At 37.0% G+C, this 20,912-nt stretch overlaps 2 protein-coding genes across 2 annotated transcripts in view; one reads left to right on the top strand and one right to left on the bottom strand.

Annotated features, from left to right (window-relative positions):
• The window catches only part of LOC110369629 (WD repeat-containing protein 7), a 116,891-nt gene that overhangs the window by 31,999 nt on the left and 63,980 nt on the right, over positions 1-20,912 (top strand). The window lies entirely within an intron of this gene.
• On the bottom strand, positions 4,080-11,653 carry LOC110369633 (cuticle protein 1). Its single transcript, XM_021325142.3, has 2 exons — positions 11,499-11,653; positions 4,080-4,822 (listed from the first exon to the last, which is right to left on the bottom strand). Exons 1-2 carry the CDS (start codon positions 11,508-11,510, stop codon positions 4,373-4,375), a joined length of 462 nt encoding a protein of 153 aa, XP_021180817.2. The 5' UTR covers positions 11,511-11,653; the 3' UTR covers positions 4,080-4,372.

Genomic DNA, 20,912 nt, shown 5'->3' with positions numbered 1-20,912 from the left:
TGGAATGCCTAATAAAGATTTATTTATTTACTCGATACGCGATCGAGTACGGACGTGTTTGCGCTGCACTGTATGAATTCTAAATTCGCGAATTGCGCGGCTATAGCCGCTGCCCGGTTTTCGCTATGAGTGCACAAACGCTCATAGCCAACGAAGTGTTGGCATTTATTAAACATGCCATTGATTATATGGACGAGATTAGCATCTTGCAGATCTGCAAGACATCGTTCAATGAGGATGAAATTAGCAGTGCCAAGTTGCTGCTGTTCACGACGCTTGGCAAAGTCAGCCAGATGCCGTCTCGTCGAAGGGATGGCACACAGAAGAGTGTCCAGGATATTATAACGCTGTTCAAGGAGACCGACCCGGACGACGTGCCTGAATTCGTGGCGAAGGATCTGCACAAGCTTCCTCCCGTCACATTCGACCACGTAGATGTCACCAGGCTGCTGAAGGATATCACAATCCTTAAGCAAAGCCAGGCCGAGATGCAGCATCAGCTGGAGGTGTCCAACAACACCATCAGTGATCTACGGGCAGAATTAGTAGCATTGCGCAATGTAATATCTGCAAGTAGGTCACCTATCGCCAGCGACAGTAATGTGAACACGCGTCGCGGGGCGCAAAATGCCTCCATCTGCAGTTTCGAGTCGGCGGGCTCGAATGCGTCACCAACTGCCGAGAATGCATGCGTTGCAACGTGTGCCGCCGCCGTCCCTGCCTCGACACCGGTAGAGACGACGACTCGTGTAGGTTCGTCAACCCCGAAACGAGCCTACGCAGCAATTGTAGCTGCTAAAAAGTCTGTTGAGCCACAAAACTCGCAGGTTAAACTAGCGGTAAACACTAAAGGGGGCAAGAAGAGCCGGTCGAAACCAAACCAGGTTTTGAGAAGGCAGGGTCCCAAGGACGACACGTGCGACAAAGATGGTTTCATCAAGGTCGAGAGGAGGAAGAAGAAGAAACCTACTTGTCGGAACCAGTGCGGTACTGCGCTGGCGGGGCCCAACATGCTGCTGCGTCCAGCTATACCAACGACGCTTCTGTACGTGTCCAGGCTGCACCATTCTACGAGGGTTGAGGAGGTCGTAGAATATCTGCGCGTTAAGACCAACTGGACCTTGAGGGTCGAGAGGTTGGAGCCGCGTCACAACACGAATTTTAACTCGTTCGTGGTGCGTGTTCCGACACAAGCGCTTGAAAAGGTCCTCAAGGAAGATTTTTGGCCGAAGGGTGTTATGTACCGCCGGTTTCGTGGCCGGCTACGTGACACCAGTCAGCGTAACACGACGCCGACACATCGTGTGCATTAGTTTTTTAAGAATATTTGTTATATATTTATAGTATGTTTAAGTTGTGTATAGATATAGTATTGTATATATTTGTTGATATGGTGATTTTTATGTATTAGTTTATAAGTATTGTAATGTAAGATATATATGTGTATTTGTATTTTTATGGGCCCTAGTTGCCTGAAATAAAGGAATAAATAAAAAAAAAAAATAAAAAAAATTATTATTATTATCTTGTATGTCTCTACCAGACCTCGGGACTATAGAGTCCCGGATTTTTGGGAGGCGAACGTGGGGCCGAAGCCAACACGCTGAAGCCCTTTTGAGACAACTTTAATGAAATGGTGACACAAAACCGACGATTATCCCTGTATACACTATAGAAATGTACCCAAGGACAATCCCCGGTTCTGTGCTAAACTATTGCTAACTATGGATGAAAACTACTTGGGCTATTGTGATGGGATGCTAATGGACTAGGAATGGGGAAACTACGGGAACTATGGCACCTGCCGATAACAATGTAATAAATACACGTAAAAATGGCAGGTGGAGACTCGCCAACTCACTTACTGGGCCCCCGGGAATCAGTCACTGAATAGCAACAAGAGGGCAACAGGGATTATTATTATTATTATTATTGATACCAGAAAATTGGCCTTGTAATTTAGCCGTATATTTTGGCTCTACCTTTCCTTACCTTTTTCTATATCTGTACATATAAAGTATATATCAATTCCTCGCAACATCGAGCTTGTCACCCAACAAGCTCGCCAACCTTCCCACTCCCTATATCACGACCGACAAAAGGCTACGCCCTCACCAAGGCAGTCTAGATATCAAGTAACCAGTTCGCCCTACACCTACAGACGTTATTAACTCTTATTACCTTACACTAAAGGTCATATTACCCTGTCAACACCGTCAGGGCTTGGCGAGTTATCCAGAATTCCTTTGTTCGTCGCTCTGGTATTTTGAACGTTTTATTTAAGTTCAGGAAGTCGTTTTTATGGGGATTAAGTGGTTTTATTGCTTCTGTGTAGTGGATTTATATTTTTGTCGTTGCTACGTTGAGATATTTGGCGAAAGATTGGCAGGAGTTGAATGCTTTAGGCCTTTTGTGTACCAGGGCCGCGGTAACTTTAGAATAATCCCGCAGTCCCTGCAGGCTTCAGCCCCAAGTGGCCCTGCTGGGGAAAGCCATAGGGCCTTTAGGCCAAATATTCCTTGTGTTAAGCTTGTGTCTTTTATCATACATGTACATATTTTTCTTCCTACAATGTTTGGGTCGGCTTCCAGTCTAACCATATGCAGCTGAATACCAGTGTTATACTCGTATACGGAGCGACTGCCCATCTGACCTAGTTACCTGGGCAACCAATTACTCCTTAATATGGGTTTTCAGACTTTCTGGCTTCTGACTACACGAAAGGGCTGCCAAACATCTTCAAATGCTAGCCGGGACCCACCAATTTAATGTGCCTTCTCATACACGGAGGAATAATCATGACAAGATGGTCACAGGTCACCCATCCACGGTTAACTCTACGATCGATCTACCAGCAGCTGTTATACTTAGTCACCAACTCCTTGCTAATAATTTATAACAGACAACTTATAATTTATCCACATTAATATACATTATATCTGTCAGATTATGTGTGGAACGTAATTAGTTTCAATAGATTCGTTTAGTTTAGATTATATAAACCGGTTTTTGAATAATTATACTTATTTACTCGCATAGTTTAATATAACGCCCTTAAAAGGATAGACAGGAGTATGAATTAAATGTAGGTATACCTACGATAAATATCTTCCGTTCTGGATTCACCCTGGTCCTGGTCCTGAAAAGTACTTCTTGAATCTGGATAAAAAGTAGCTTATATGTATGTTATTCTGATGTTTTACCAGTACTACTGCTAATATCCATAAGAATCCGATATGAATTTTTTGCGTGAAGAAAAAGATCAGGTTTTTTTCTAATAGGTATCTATTAGTGCGATATTAAGACTAGGTAATACGTTGCAGTTTTACCTGCTTCTTGAGACACCTACTTATTACTATGGCCTTCCAAAGATCTTACTTTACCTATGTCTTTAGCACAAATTCCATGTAATTTGTGTAGTTGTTTTGTCTGGATAGCATGACAGATAGACAGAGAGATAAATTAATTTTGCTATAAGTGTACCTATATTAATTATTTTGTACTTAGTAAGGATTAGTTTCAACAGATTTTTAAGTTACATATTTGTATTTGGGATTGAAATAAACTACATACATACATACTTTGATTATTGTGTGAAATAAATTGTGTAAAAATTTGTGAAGTATGAATGTTGATAGATGGAGAGTGAGATCAAAGAAAAGATGCATGGATTTTCTGAAAGATGACTTAATAAGAAGGGAGTGTTTGTTAATATAACAACTTCGCAGAAAGGAATGGTAGTTAGTGGGAAACATGTTGCATGACCCAGAAAACAATTGGGCGCGAAGAAGATGGAAATTAGTAATGATGGTCAAAAAATGTGTAGGAGAGATGTCCAATAATTGTGTTTAGAAGTGACTTCAGTGTCTGCTTTTTTACCTTTAGATGGTACAGCTATCTAAGTAGGCTTTGTTACTGGTTGTCATTTTTTTGTTTTGTGTCAATTGACCATTACATTGATTCTGTAAACTTCTGTAGTGTGTATATATATAACCTTATGTGTATGTAATCAAATTGTACTTGTCACATTTTTTTCATAAGTCAGGGTGAAAAGGAGTCGTAAATCAAAGCACATAAAGTTTGTTTTGTAAAAACGTGTTTATTTACACTTTGGCAGTGATGGCATGTTTTATTTACTTGTATTTACAAAGAGAGTTACTATATGAGACCTTAGTTCGTTTGAGCATGTTTTTTTCCATTGAGCGGTGGTGTTGCAAACCCTTGCCAATTACCTGGCAACACTGACAGTGTAAACACCACCAGTGTTACCAGATACAACCGACAAAGGGGTTACCAAAAACAGCTGTCAGAAAAATTACCAATTTAAAAATAATAATTTTTAAAACAACGGTTTTTGGCGCCGATTATCGATTTACCAGCCGTGGATGCCAAGGCCGTGAGCAGCGTAGGGTGCAGCAATGCCGTAGGGAGCAGCGATGCCGTATGGAGCAGCAGCAATGCCATAGGGAGCAGCAATGCCGTAAGGGGCAGCCAAACCAGCACGAGCAGCAACGACACCGCTCACAGCAGCAGCATGAGACTGGGCAGCGGCAACGGCATTCTGGTTAGCGGCCAAAGAACCCCAGTACGCATTCTCATGTAAATCTCTGTTAGCTTCGGCGACTTGACGGACTGCCTCAGTGTTGAATTGGACGGCGGCTTCGGCAGCCCGAGCCTGGCTTTCGCCGACGGCACGGGCGTGGTCCTGGGCGGCTACCGTGGCGTCGATGGCTGCTGCCTGAGCGTCGCCGGCGTTCACCCCGTAGACTAGGGGGCTGATGACGCTGGCGGAGGCATAGCCGAGGATGGCGACAAAGGCGATCTGTTGAAAGAAGGATGGATATGTTGAGTTTTGGTCTGTGTTTTTTTGCATGTGTGAGGGTGTGTAGGTGCGAAGGATGAAAGAAAATAATGAAGACATCCTGCTAATATTATTTGTGAAGGTTTATGGATTGATTTTGTTGTTACTAGGCAGTAGCTTATATGTCAGAATAACATATAGGCTTCTTTTAAAAGTTAAGTAAAGTATTTAGTGCCTTATGATTGGGTAATCCTTTTGGGTTGGGTGTATGATTAGGTGGTATAATATACAAGTTATTTCATTTATATTAAGTTACATATCTTGCACACTCTCTTGGAAAATTTACTTCAGACCTATTTGTATTCTTTCCTTTCACTTTTCAGCTTTTGCACAAGCACTTGTTACCTTATCATTACTTGTATCAGTCTATCAGATAGCAATGTTTACATCAATACCGATTTCAATCGATGTATTATCCAATAAAAACGTAACCAATTAAATAACTGTTTTCACGATAATATCTAATCGAGCAATTAACAACAAAAGAAAAACTTGTTAATTCCGCTATCAACTGATTACAAGATAGTTAATAATTAGTGCTCAAAAACCCGTGAAATATTAGCCTCAAATATCCACACTTACATAGCTTTGTTGCGTTACTAATGAATATGTATGCGGATTAGGAAATAGATTAAAGTTATAATAACTCTATGTGTACTTCCGTTTTGCGTTTACGTACAAATAACTGGATAATGTTTTAATAACTGCATATAATTTTTGGTTATAACTGAAAAAGGCTTTTTCTCAGACAAAGTTGATTAACAGGCCCAGCTGCGCAGGACATATTATAGTGCACAAGCATTCGCGCAGACACAGGTGCACTCACTATTCCTTAACTCTCATAGCGCGATGGGACGGCAATCCGACACGACAGGAGAGAGATCGGATGCGAGACTGATATTTACGTACCCCAATATAGTTTGGAAAAAGCTAGGCAGATAATGATGTTTTATATCCTTATTATCTTTCAACTAAAATGTATGGTTTACTTAATTGTTATACAGGAGCTTCTAAATTATTCAGCGTTGCAAACTGACTTCCCGTTTTTTGCCAGTACAAATGCCGACGTACCTAAGTTACTTCTTTTCATTACCATATGTGTAATTAAAAACTTAATTGCTATTAGCGAGCAACGTTTGCCCGAAAAAATGGTATGACAAAATTCTATTAGCATTGGAGTTGTAGGCGGACGATTTTGTATGAGTGTTGCGCAACTTTTTGTTACGTGTTAAAAAAAAATCCGTTTAAGGATAAGGAAGTCTACTATTTAAATACTCTAATCTCAAAAACATCTTGACCGATTAAAAAAAAAAAGAATTAGATAGCCTTTATATCTAAGGAACGCTTTATGCTATTTATTATCCGGGAGCGTAAAGTACTTCCCAAGGGATGCGGATGAAATCGCTTGTATAATAATTAAGAAAAAATAATAGGAATTATTTGTGAGACAAAGTGGGAGATACTAAATGATTTGAATCTAATAAAATAGGAGAAGATTCTCTGAGATGAAGTTATTAGATGAATCTTCATTACAATATGTGTTGGAACTTTGTCCTCCTCGAGGCTAGAGCAATAAAAAAAACTGGACCTACCATTTATCAAATCTACATTGGAATGTTGAACAAGCCATTAATAAAACAGTAGGCAACAGTTGTATTATCAAAACGTGTATATCAATTAGGTACCTGTCAAACGGTTGCAACTAAAATAATTAATAGTTTGAAGTTCGCGAAAATTAGTCAAATTGTTTTTTTGTGATATTTACATTAGTGTCAGTTCCAATGATCATAAAAAGGTAGCAACTTTTTTGTGGTTTTTTTGTTGCCAGTCTACGTTCCGTTCTGCGCAGAATTATGTTTTGTAACAATACACTCGATGTTAATTCTGAATAATCGTTTCACAGGATCTACGCAACGGTACTTTGGTATTGTGTAAAATTGTTGTTTATTTGGTTATCGAACGTTCCATTTTACGCATGCAAGTGATGTTTCTACGAAGCGCTGTGAATTTTAAACAGTTTCTTGTTTAACTGTAACTGGGTTAAGTAAATCTTGAGTTTTTGTAATATAGGAATACAACGGCTGAACTGATTTGGAAGGAATTTTGAGAAACTTGAACTTTGGGGAAGGACATAGCGTCCATCATCTTCCTAATTTTTTTCTCTATAAAGACTCCGAAACTATATCGAGTAATTGATTTGAAAAATCTTGTCAGGGAAGCTACATTATCTCCAATTAATATAAGCTATATTTTATCTATGTAGGGGAAGTAGTTCCCCTAGGACACGGGTGATCGATAAACAGCTAGTTGAAATTATATAAAACAATTATGTATTTCCTCTATCATTGAACAAGACAACTTACAAAACAGGTTCAAAACCAAACCCTAATTTATTATAGCCTAAAACCTCAATTTACAATTATAATATTGCAACAAACCCTATGCATTTGGAACACGGCTACGCCTTAAATATTTTAGTGAAATGTTTCGCAATCCGCCATGTTGGAGTACAATGACAGTGACAGCCGTGACAGCTTTGGATTTTGACATTGCTTTTGGCGGGATTTTACGGTTTTGAAGTTTGAGGTTGTTGAAAGATTGGAAGAATTGTATGAATGGTTTGGTTTCGGAAAATGAAGTTTCAAACTGTCTTTGGACAAAAGCATGGTGAATAATGCTAATGCCTTCTATGTATGAGAAGAGGTCAGTGCCTCGTAGGGACAGTAACAATCTTATCAAGTGAACCTAGTCTTAGTGTCAGTTTTCTTAAATCCGTTTGTTTTTTGTATTGTTTTTTTAAGTACATAACTATATCTTAACCTGATGATATAGATGGTTGGTTTGTACATAGAGGTACATATTTTTGTTTATAATGTAACTATCAAAGTTACTTGCTACAGCTATTTGTTAGGCGTGCCTAGTTTAATCGCGGAACCAATTAAGATGTCAAATACTAGACAATAGGTTTCCTGGTACAAGAAGTAATTTCCTTAGGATGTTAGGAAATTCGCGTGAAATAACGCTTAAATATAATTAGTAGAATCTATGCCCCGTTGGTCTAGTGTTCACAATTGCGACTGTTTGGCTCTCGGGTTCGATGTCCCAGTCGGGCCAAAATTGCTTTGCTGAGTGTAAAGACTCAATAAGGCGCCTGGAGTCTGGAAGTTGGTAATTGATACACGCGTGCATCGGAGAACACGTTAATGTCGGTCCTGCGCCTGATCTCTTTCCGGTGGTGTCGGATTGCCGTCCCATCGGGCTATGAGAGGGAAACAATCCCTAGTATATGATTGCAATTTTCCTTGGCTTCAACCTGTCCGAATCTGTCAAATTCGAACATTAACCTTCCACTATTGTCATAAGATTGAAAATCCATTGAAGAAATTTGACAGATTGAGTGCAGTTGTCTGTACAGTCAACTTCAGGTCAGTGGTAACAGTTTTATAGGAAAATCGTACTCATTACTATTGAGTTAAGGTGCATGACAGTTACCACTGATGTGCAGTCTACTGTACTAATATATTAGCAAGACAATACCTATTGACACGTTTTTCATAACATTCACAATGAGAGGCTTCTTTGCATAGCAATGAGCGACCTTGACACTACGTTTAGTTATGGCACGTGCGTAATGCTGTACTTAAATGGACTTGTTCAAAGCGTTTTGTTATTGCGTAAGCTTTGCAGTTTTGGTCGCGGAATATGGTTTAATTTTCGTTAAATTTCTTCAGATAGAAGATTTTTTAGAGATCATAAAGATGCAGATACTGTAAGAGTGAATTAAAAACTCTAAAGGACATGTGAAAGTTTTCGTCTTCTAAACGATAGAAAAAGACCCTTTTAGTTTTTGGGGTTCTGTGTGCAGAAGTACACTTCTGCATTTCTGCACTTCTGCATTTATTTTATGAGAAGCAAGTCCAAAGAAATGGCATGGGCCACATTTTTCCGGGTGCGGGAAGTTGTCTTTCACTATAGATTCTTATGGAACGGCGGGGAAGTGTTAGGAAGCTTGAATGTACATCTATAAAAATAAGATGAAGTTCATACACCAATTAATATATCAATTGACATAAAACCTTGTACAAAATAACACCTTGTATTCGAACCACGAATTAATTACAGTCATATTAGCGACACGTAGCAAAAACGGAACGTAGCACATGAAAATAATTACATGTCGTCTATGGTACGAAGTTTTTGCCGGCCTTGATAATGACATTGCGTGGAATGGAATGTGATTGACGTTTTTTGTTATTACGCGCGGTATTTTAATTTGGCATGTTGGGTAAAAAATGGAGCATATTTTTCTATTAAGGTATTAATATCTGGCTCTAAAGGAGCGCGTGGCTATGTAATAGCCGCAAGGGAAGATCGATCATAAGGTTAAGCAACGCTTGGCGTGGTCTGTGTATGAGTGACCATCTTGTCATGACGAGTTCCTCTGTCTTTTGGAAGACTCGTTAAATTAGTGGGCTCGACTGTCATTTGAACATCTTTGACAGTTGCTACGTGAAACTAGAAAGTCTGACAGCCAATACCAAGAGGTATAGTGTTGCCCAGGTAACTGGGTCGAGAAGATCAGATATGTAGTCGCTTCATGTGGCACACTGGTACTCAGCTGCATCTTGTTAGACTGGAAGCCGACCCCAACATAGTTGGAAAATGTATAGGTAGAAAATACGGGCGGAACTAATAGAAATATAGAAAAACCTCAAGTTCGAACTACTAATTAATACAAGACTGATGTGTTCACGTGCGTTTGTTCAATAAAAACAATAAAATTGTAGTTTTACACGCAAAGCTATGTAGTCCGTACGTCGTTTATATTTTTCCCACATCAATCATTGTATTGTGGAACCGATGTATCGATTTGAAGAAATAATCGCGTTTTGATTTAATCGATTTCTTTTTTGTGTAATTAAGTAATTTAATTATTGTTATGATAGATTAGTTATTACATGTGTAAAAGTGGGGATGATGCTATTTTATTTGATGTGGAATTGCAGGCTACCTTATGTCTTAAAAATATATTAAAAAGGTATCTACACTATTAGATTCCTCTCAATTTTAATGCTGCAGAAGAAAATAAGATCTTTGTTCTGTGCTTTATGGATTTCAAAAATAATCTTTTTTGGTTCACAAATGTCAAACTGTATCTGAGGAATGAGTATGACGAATTGACATATTTTCTATAATATCTTCAGATAGATTATCTGGCTATTGGAAAATCGTCCCTAAGTTCGTGATAAAATCGGCCCAATTTTTTACATAAATCAAAGCATATAATACATAGCAATACATTGATACATAGTTCTAATATTTCCTTTTTATCTCTAAATATGTAGATTTAATATGTAATTTAAATATCTATGTATATAAAATCAAAGTATCTGGTTAATTATTACAATCATAACTATGCTTATCTTAAACCACATTTAAATGAAAACATTAAACTATTATCCATTATCGCGTAACTTAATTCCCGCCACAAAACCAGATGATTGACATTTTATACGTGCCACAGATAAACAATACTTAGTCATAGACAAGTATTGAGATAATGTGAACGAATGAGTATTGTTTTGCAATATAATTGTAATGGTTGGACATTATTTTGAATAGCTTGTTTATTTGTAATGGCAATGTGGAGGTATTTTGAAATTAGGGCCCAATAAAGGTATGTACAATATGGTGAAGGGTGTAGCTAAATAGTAGGTATCTATGTTTGAATGACAATTTAAATATGTTATGTGTAATCTTCGAGGAGTAAAGTGTCGGAAAGAAGGTTAGGTTATTCAAAAACAATAATGCCCAGAATGTTTAAGATTGTTTTAAAAAATATTTTTCAAAACTATCAGATAGCAGCCTTTTGCCCAGCAGTGGGACAGTACAGGCTATTTAAAATTAAAATAAAAACTAAATAGTATATAATATCGTTAAATCCTTCTCTGTATAAGAAGAGGCTTTTGCCCAGCAGTGGGTCGATAAAAAAGGTCTGATGATGATGAGTATATTGTACAAATATGACTAAGAAATTAAGAAGAATGTGCAAAAATGCTACACAAATAGTGACAATTAAGTAATTATTTACTTGTACTTCATACCACAAGAAACAAGTTTTAAGGTGTGATATGTAACTCAATATATTCGATATACAACCTTGTCATACAAATTGAAATAGCTTTTTTTATTTTTTATTCATACAAAGTCTTAATAAACACCATATAAAGAATATAAACACTGTATGTATGGTTAATTACTAAGATAAATAGCTTAGTAAAGTAAAAATTTAAATTCTAAGCTTTTTTTCTATTTATATGATAAGCTTTATGTAGTTAAATGAATAAGATATGTAAATAGTGACAACTGAACGCATTTTTAAATACTCTTTTGACAAAGATGTATTCGGCGGGAAAATTGACAGATGACAATTTTAAGCGCCATTTTTTTTAAATAAATTAATTTCTAGGATTATTTTGATAAAATAATAGAAAATATTATTTTGAGATTATTGTAAATAAAATTAAGATTAAAAATAGTATTTTTTGAGATGGACTTTTTCCAAAACGTTCTGTTATCATTATCACTTTTTTATATATAAAAGAAAAAAATGGTAAATAAAAAATGAAATTATTACCAGAAATCTCATCGTGCACTTCTTGTTGACTGCAGGATAGCTACTGAATACTGTTGTGGTGTTACACCGGTCTTTTATAGCGAGTACAACCGCGGTATAGTGATATTGAAAGTGTATACAAGTAGTACCTGTTTACTACGAAGGATTAGACTAGGCGGACCAGTGATGCGGGCAAGGTCTCAAAAAAAAAATTAAATAAAAAAAAAAGCAAGTGACATTTCTGTTGGTGATGACAGTTCTTTTTGAAAATCGAAGGGTTGTTGGATGACGATTGTTCTGGCGCCATTTATTTTGACGTTAAGGCTTATTATTTAATTGTTTTCTCATCTATGATACCGGGATAATTTAGTCCAGAATATTTTGGGGTGTATTGTATCTCAATTCATTGTCGCACGTCTCTATGTCTATATATATAAAAATATTAGCATTTCTATACCCTAATTGCTATGTGGGCATTGTAAATAATAGCTGAGGAAAATCAGTTCATCACTTAGGTGTCCTTCTGTGTTCGCCCATCTTCGATAGATTTTCTTTGAGTTTTTATCCGCGTAGGTCGTTCTATGATACTTGCATGCCTGGTGCGGTCGATCCTTTTACCATCTATACCACGACGCCCATTTTTAGCAGTCATTACGGGAAGACAGAAGCCAGAACGTCTGACAATCTTACCTAGGGGTGTTGGGTTGCCCGAGTAACTGGATTGAGGAGGTCAGATAGACAGTCGCTTTATGTGGCACACTGGTACTCAGTTGCACCCGGTTAGACTGGAAGCTGACCTTATCATAGTTGGGAGAAGTTGTCATGATGTGATTATGGTAAAACCTCTTAATTTGAAAAGAGGCTTGTGTCCAATATAAGATCGTTATTTTTTAGGTTGGGAAATCATACATATAGTTACCCTTCCCGCTGTGAGTGCAGTGCGAGGTAGTGTCAAACTCTTACTGACTAAACCCCACCATGTTCCTTCTGGAGCCCTTTATGTACCAGTGCCGCGGTAACTCTTTCGAACAATCCCTCTTTTGGCCCCAATGGGCCCCACTTGGATTTCCTTAATTTATCTGAACCGAACTTTATTTATTATTGAAAATAATGCAATTGATGCAATATACGTCATGGACGGAAATAATTTATTTATAAATGTAGCATAAACTATAAATAAACGGTGTGCCCTTCATAATGTCTAGATAGGGCTTAATTTTTAATGATTTTTTAATTTTTAATTGGAACTTTATGGTGTTTCTGCATTGCTTTTGTGGTATATACCAATGTAAATAGTGAAACCTGGTTAAGTGGAGAACCTTCATACCTGGAACCTCATACTCAGGTTCCGATTCTTTTGCACTGAACTACCGTTATTGAGGTTTTCGATAACCTATGTATATCATTATATTCGTTTTGTTTACTAGATATAGGATTTTTACATCAGGTTCGTAAAAATAATACGGATAGAGGTAGCTTATTGATACCCGAACAACCGATTTTCATCAATGACATTTTTTTTTTAATTTTCCTTTGCTCCATGATTTATTCATATTATTATATATTAACTGATTATTCATATCATTATTATATATTGTGTAAACAATAAAATTCTAGTATTTAAGTGTGTATAATAAGTACGGGTATTGAAAAAAATAAATAAAAAAGAACATGAAATTTTTATTTAAAAAAATTCGATCCTCATGCCTTTTAAAAGTGCAGTTATGAAACTTCTGTCCTTGAAAATGCTAACCAATTCCATTAGTCGTACTTATCGCACTGTTCTATATTACTAACTTTGGACATTCCAAACGATAATTAGTATTCTGCGCGCATGGTAAAAAATTGGGCGTTGTACCTACAATGTCGTGTCATGATGTAAATGTTGGTGATTTTCAACGATACTCGCGGCAGTTGCAGATTATTATTTTTTGTTTCAGTTTATTTGTTTTTAACTGAATGTTTATTCTCTTAAAGTGTTTTATATAATACTTTTAATTTTACTATTTCTTCTTCGTCTTGTCGGGTGAGCTGCAGGTTTAATCACCTGTCAAGCCCTTGTTAGAGTTTTAAATCCTACTATTATTGTAAATGCGAAAGTGTGGATGTGTGTTCTCTTTCACGCAAATACTTCTGGATGGATATTGATGATATACGTCATAATAACATATAGACTACTTCTTCCATGTGCGAGAAATAATTTTTTGGGACGCGTGTGGAACCGTTGCGGAAGCTAGTTTTTCATAAGTCATCTAAACCTGTCATTTTTGTTCAAGATAATAAAAACAATTTCCAACATCTTCAATTTCTTCTAAAATTTTCTTGGAAATTCCAAATAAAAATATAATTTTGATATGGCTTTAAAAGTTGGTCTCTTAACTTTACTGCTGTCTTGCCTTTGCCACGACAAAAAAAAAACAATTTTGTCCCTTCTATAATTTAATAAGTCTACGTCACCAGCTGATCAGCTGGGTGGAGTAGGAAGCTTTAATATACCAAATGAGAATAAATACTGTCACTATATGTACTGACATTTGCGCTCAGACAAATAAGAGAGGCTGTCTGTTACACCGTAGTGTAGCGTTTGGGCTATTTTCTGAGCCGTTTTGTAGGTTAAATTGCTGCGTTTATCGAAAAACTGGCTTCAGATAAGTTTCATACACAGACTGTGGGAACCATACTTTAGATATGATTATTTAAAAAATGAAAGAGTCGTTAGAGAAACATTCGAATTTAAAATACTTACAGTGTTAAAAAAATCTTTAGAAGGTATATCATAAGCGCGAATGATAGGTAAGATTAAGCCTCATGTTATCTGATAACTAGCCGTATTCTTACGGTTTCACTCGCGTCCCAGTGGCACTTCTTCCCGTGCTCTGACAAAATATAGCCGATGTTATTCAGAGACTAGCTTCCGAAAAGTGAAAGACATTTTCAAATCGGGTCAGTAGCTTCGTAGCTTTGAAAGTAAAAAAATAATAAAATTGTTTCCTATTTATTTTATGATTACTTACAGGTGATCTAGATTGATCAATTAGCAAAATTCAAGAGCACTATCTATCTGAACAGCTAAACATAAGGAAGCTATTAGCGATTACACCAAACTATTCAATACACAATCAATGCCACGCGTTACATGTCGGTGTGACATAAGGAAATTCGCGCAATTTGTTTTAAGGGCAGCGGTAACACTGCATTTTAAATTGTTACTGCTTCATATTAATATCACACTTGATAGGTGTATTATGCTTATTTTGATGGAGAAGGAACATACATATATCCTTGTTTTAACTGGATTGCGGATTCCCATATAGTCCTTCTGAATCAAGACAGACACTGGTGGGCAAAGGCCTCCCCATTTTGCCTCCACACCTCTCGATCTTTTGAGTCCTCTCTCCAATCAGGGTTGTAGGCATCCCGGTCATCCCGCCGTCTCTTTCGGGGTCTACCCCGCCTCCGATGGCCATCCTTTGGTAGCCACTGGGTGACGATGTTGGTTGATGTGGTAGGTAGACAATCTTGATATTACAAATCTATTGACTGTTAAGTAGTTTCCTAAAGTGCATTTTGTCTTTGTTGTCAATCTTAATATTACAATCTATTAATACTTCGTGCAGACGATATACATACCTACATACGTAGGTATATTTTAAGATTTTCCGATGCGTGTTATTTTTTCGAGAGATGCCGTTGATCGTATGACCTGACGACAATGGGACCAAACTGCTAGCGTATATACCCTTTCATATAGACAAAGAATTTTCCAAAGTGGTCTTTAAAAATGAGTTACAAAGACAAAAAAAAAACATCCGAAGGACCTCCTCCTTTTTGCGAAGTGGCTTGAAAACTGATGTCTTTTCTGTAAGACAAAATGGGAACACAAGAACCACCAAGAAAAATATCAAAACCAGTTACCCTAATGTCCGCCAATGCATTATACCTTACCTCGGAAGGTCGGATAGAAAGGCTGATGAAATAGTCAACACCGATTGCGGGAAGTGGGCGCGCACCGGGGCTAAGCGCCGTAGGTAGCTTTGTGCGAGTCGGGCACAAATTCCAATAGTTTGGGATATATTTCATCAGCTTCATAACTTAGATATGATATGAGACATAGCTTGATACAAAAAGACTAGAAAACCCCCCAAAATCTCTTACCTCCGTAAACCTTAAGAGTGTTTGTTTGAAAGAGCATTATGGACCAATTTGGAAATAATACTTCAGAGTTAGATAGCTCATTTATCGAGGAAGGATATAGGCTACTTTTCATCCGGGTGCGTAAAGTAGTACCTTCGGGAGAAACAATGGTGCAGATACAATATAATTTGCAAATTAGCTGAGAAACTACTGAATCAATTTGAATACAGTGGTAGGTAGCCAATTTATCGAAGAAGGCTCTAGGCTATTTTTTATCCGGGTGCGTGAAGTAGTCTCTACGGGACGCAACTCAAACCGCTGGCGTAAGCTAGTACAGATACAATTTACAAATGACAAAGATTTCTAAAATGTCCGCGAAATTGCAATCTTTGTGCGCGAACACATGCTAGCAGTGAACTCGTGCCGAGACATACACGCTAAGTAGAATCTTGCCGAAAAAAAATACATAAGAACTTTAACAAAGAAATACCAATACATAGGTATATGAAACAATCAGTTTAAATATAGCACTTAAACCAGTATGAGTCTAAATTAAGTTCACTAAACGACCTCAAGGAAGGTACCAAATACAGATTGAACAACTTTCTTCATATAAGCCCAGGTATTTAAAGGTTAAAACATCATATATGAAATAACTTAATATTGTAGAGCTGAAGGGTTGATCTGTTTGGTTGCTCGGTAATCTTAGGAATTACTGGACCGATTCGATTTTTTTTTCAGCGTTGTATACTTAGATAGGCGATATATCAAAATATTTGTATGGATAGACTATGTCTGATAAGAAATGTTTTTGTTCCTTCTATAATGCAGTAGCAGATCATATCAAAAGACCTTTCCAAGCTTGTTTCCTGATGAACTGCTTCCCGCACCCGGATAAAAGGTATATATAACAGTATCTGTGTTATTCTGTTTTAAAATCTATATTACTGCCAAGTTAGGCACATCAACATGCATTCAATAGTTTTTGCGTGAAAGAAAACTCATAGGTACCGACAAAATCATCTTCTCTTCTACGTCTCTTAGAATAATATTAGTAGGATTCTAAAATCGATCAGCATTAACAACACACATTACAAATTAGTTGCACATGACCATTCAAAATGGCGCCTGCCACTCAAGTTTCTAAGATAACAAAGGCGTGATTGAAAACGAATAAATTAGATACATTTTTTGTGTTGACGAGTTTATATTGTAAACATTATTAGAGTTTAATGCCACTGGCTTGCCGGATATGTGGGGTAGGCATTGTAATGATACTCAAGTACGTTTGGAGGTCGAATTCTTGTGATAATTTTATAGAATTTATTATCGTTGTTCTATTTTTGCATCACTAGCTTCTGCAAACGATTTACCCTCGTCCTGAGGGCACTAAATACTAACTTCTCGCCCTAATGAAAAGTAGCAAATTCATCATTCGCCTAGTCTTTTCCCAATTATATTGAAGTCGGCCTTTAGTCTAACCAGATCAGTGTGCCACAAGGAGCGACTGCGGGTCCGACCTTCTAAGCCCAGTTACCCGGGCAACCCAATACCCCCTTTTTGTAACGACGTCCTCCCGCTGTGGGTTAGCGGTGGTGAGGGAGTGTCAGACTCTTACTGACTAAAAACCGTCGTGTTCCGTCGTAGATCCTTTATGTACCAGGCCCGCGGTAACTCTTTCGAACAATCCCGTAGCCTACCCCTTGGTAAGACTGGTTGTCTTTCTGACCTCGTGACTATTCATAACGACTGCTAAAGATGTACAAATCATAGCCGAGACCCACCAGCTTAAATTGTCTTCCAAATCACTAAAGAACTTGACAAGATGGTTACCCATCCTCGGACTGACCGCGTCAAGCATTGCTTTAACTAATGAATGAGCGAACCACGCGGCTTCTGTTACCCATATTACCATAATATAATTCAAATCACATACGAACTTACATAAGAGTAGCCCAGTCACCTATTTCTTATATTTCGTGTAGAGAATAAACAATATATGAGTCAAAGTGTCGCTCTAAGTATAACACTTTCATTGTTGACCAATGTTGCAGGCGTATTGGGAAATCAGACGTTCTGTGAAATGTCCGGATATGTATGTTTGTATGCTAAAAAGTTTTTTTTAAATTATTAATTATTTTCTTTATTATTATTTATTTATTATAAAGATACTAAGCTATACAAAACTGTTGTATTGGATTAACTGTGGAGTCAATGAGTCTCTAAATAAAATATAAATCTTACTGTAACAGTTCAAAATATGAATAAATAAATGGAAGAATTTCTTTCATTCTGAAAGTGATCGTATGTTTATACTTTTTTGAACTTAAAAATTTTGACAGCCCAACCGAAAAGTACTTGTTTTGGTGTTGTTTAAAAATTTCAGTGACACTTTAGACATAGAGAAGATAAAAAAAAAAACATATAAAATAAATATGACACATGTTTTTAACTTTATTAGTGCAGACAGGAAGTTAAATGAAGGCGTGGACTGAAGCAAAAACTGGTCATAAGTTATGGAATATGACATTTTCTTTGTTATTAATATTGTGCTTTTATTACTGAGTTGAAATATTAAATTCTGCGTTGGCTGGACTCGTAATTATTGAGGTCGTAAAAGGGTTTAAATGATATTGTTACAAAATTTTGTAAAGCAAAAACCATGTTATCCTCAGATGACTTCTTTATGATGAAAAGTTTTTTTTTAGTCACGTTTACTAACTTGCATGCCCAGCGCGGTGAGTATGGGCGAATCCCTTCAACTAGAGGTGACCTTTTTCCAGCACTGGACGTTAAAATCGTTTATTTGTTAGAAATACTTTTTTATAAAGGTAAGATCTTAAAAGCTAAGAATTCTATCTGTATTCAGTTGAGACGATGTAAAAATATCCTACTTATCAAAACTGCTTGCCAAGGCAACTTTTATCATACTCTCTGGACTATTTACCACCTAGGTTGAGATAGTTCTCAAATGACTCACTTAATATTTGCATATCTCAACTCTCGAGCCTTTTTCCCAACTATGTTGTGGTCGGCTTCCAGTCTAACCGTATGCAGCTGAGTACCAGTGTTTTACAAGGAGCGACTGCCTATCTGATCTCCTTAACCCAGTACCCCTTGTTAAGACTGGTTGTCAGACTTACGGGATTATAACTACCCGTAACGACAGCTAATGTTGTTCAAATGACTACGTAAAGTACGTTCTAGAAAATATCCTATTTATCAAGACAACTTTTATCATACTCTCTGGACTATTTACCATCTAGGCTGAGATAGTTCTCAAATGACTCACTTAATATATTTGCATATGTGAATAAATAATCTAGTTACAAGGTAACAGGGTTCTGATTGATTGACTTTACAATGCTGTTGGAGACACTTTTGTCGTCTATAGAGGTACTAGCTGGTGCCCGCGACTTCGTCTGCGCAGGTTTAGTATTTCGAACAATATGTTTACAAATTGTAGCCTATGTGTTATTCTGATGTATAAGCTATATTATTGTAAAGTTTCATTAAAATCCATTCAGTAGTTTTTGCGTGAAAGAGTAACAAACATCCATACATCCATACATACAAACTTTCGCGTTTATAATATTAGTAGGATAATGATTCTATTTGATAGTTGCTAATTTTAGAAATGTGAAGGATATCTTTTACGGTATGGTTATGATTGCAATGGTTGATTATTATGGAGATAGTTGGAAGACAGGGCCGAATCTTGCCAGATCTGAGGCATTGTTCGAAAGAGTTACCGTGGCTCTAATACACATAGGGCTCCAGAGGAAACATAGAAGGGTTGTAGTTTGTAACAGTTTGACACTCTCACCCTCAGTGAGGTCATCTGATGTTAGCCCTTCTAAAAACCATTGGTTTTACTCGCAACGTGAAGAAGTTCCATCAAGATGATAAATAAATGACTTTGATTATAAGTTGAAATTATCATGTTTACTGTTTTAACAAGTATGATTTAGACATTTAACTTCGATCTTGGGCTTTCAATACCTAGAAACATTGAGACTGCGAACATTATCAAATAACACTTAAAACATTGCATTCTCAAGTCTTCAAAAACATAATAACACTACATTTTTCAACCAGCTTAACTATAGCGTTAACAGTTACATAATAAGCAGTTACCATAACCGCCGGAACCTGACGACCTGCCTCAACAAGATTCTTGCTCTTGACATACTCTCATTTGTAGTAGCTATCATATTTAATAAGTGTTATTGGATTTCATGAGACACTTAGGTCGAAGAGTGATGGTATGCTGCTCTAGTTTGTCTTAGACGATCAGTTATTAAGGTTGTAGATTTTTGAGGTAACCACGTTAAATTGTGGGTCCTGCTGTCATGACCCACAATTTAGGACATCTTTGGCAGTCGTTAAGGGTAGCCTTTTCCTGACTAGGTTGTCTCTTAGTTTAACCAGGTGCAACTGAGTACCCAACAATGTGTCACATAGAGCTATTATATGCCCTCCTCAACTAGTTAACTTTTTGATGATTGATTATTTTGGAAGGCTGACTCTAGGTAGTCAGATAGCAGAAAGTCTGTCAAGCAGTCTTGACAAGGGCTATCTTGTTACCTACCTGCTGTTACTGGGATTAGGGATCAGATAGGCAGTGGTTCTGTTAGCACACTATTACTCAGCTGCTTCCAGTTATATTGGAAACCAACTCCAACATAGTGGAGAAAAGCATTGTTAGATTTTTTTTTAAAGATGTTCAAATGCCAAGAACCTTTGACATATTTCTATGTATACGCTACTTATTCTGGGACCAGATCACAACTTTGTTCATAAACAGACTAAGTAAAGATGTATCTGTCAGCTGTAGGCAGGTGAACTCGATCGTGCATGAACGCTGCGCGTGAGTTGTTTTGTGCGATTTTGTTTGTAAGTTTATAGACCTGACGTCCTTTAGGTTTGTGTAGCGACTTTGAATTATATTATTAAAGTGATAAACATTAAATAAAGTATGGTGATAGATTGTAACACGGGAAGTCCTATTCAATAGCTCATATCATAATGTTTTGGAATAATTTTAAAATGCCCTTCTAAAACTAAAGAAGTAATTTAAAATGAAAAAGAATCTTAAAAAAATAATCTAGCTTCCGCCTGCAGTTTCACCCGCTTCCTGAGATAACTTAGTTCCCGTGCTCGACCAGAAAGTAGCCTATATTATGTTGTTCTGATGTAAAACCTTATTGCTGTCAAGGTTCATGAAAATCCATTTAGCCATGAAGAAGCAACAAAACACAGACTCAAAAACTTTTGCTTTTATAACATTAGTGTACAATT

Source organism: Helicoverpa armigera, chromosome 27 (genome assembly GCF_030705265.1).
Source record: "Helicoverpa armigera isolate CAAS_96S chromosome 27, ASM3070526v1, whole genome shotgun sequence".
Lineage (NCBI taxonomy): Eukaryota > Metazoa > Arthropoda > Insecta > Lepidoptera > Noctuidae > Helicoverpa > Helicoverpa armigera.
This window is presented reverse-complemented; position numbering and strand designations above follow the sequence as displayed.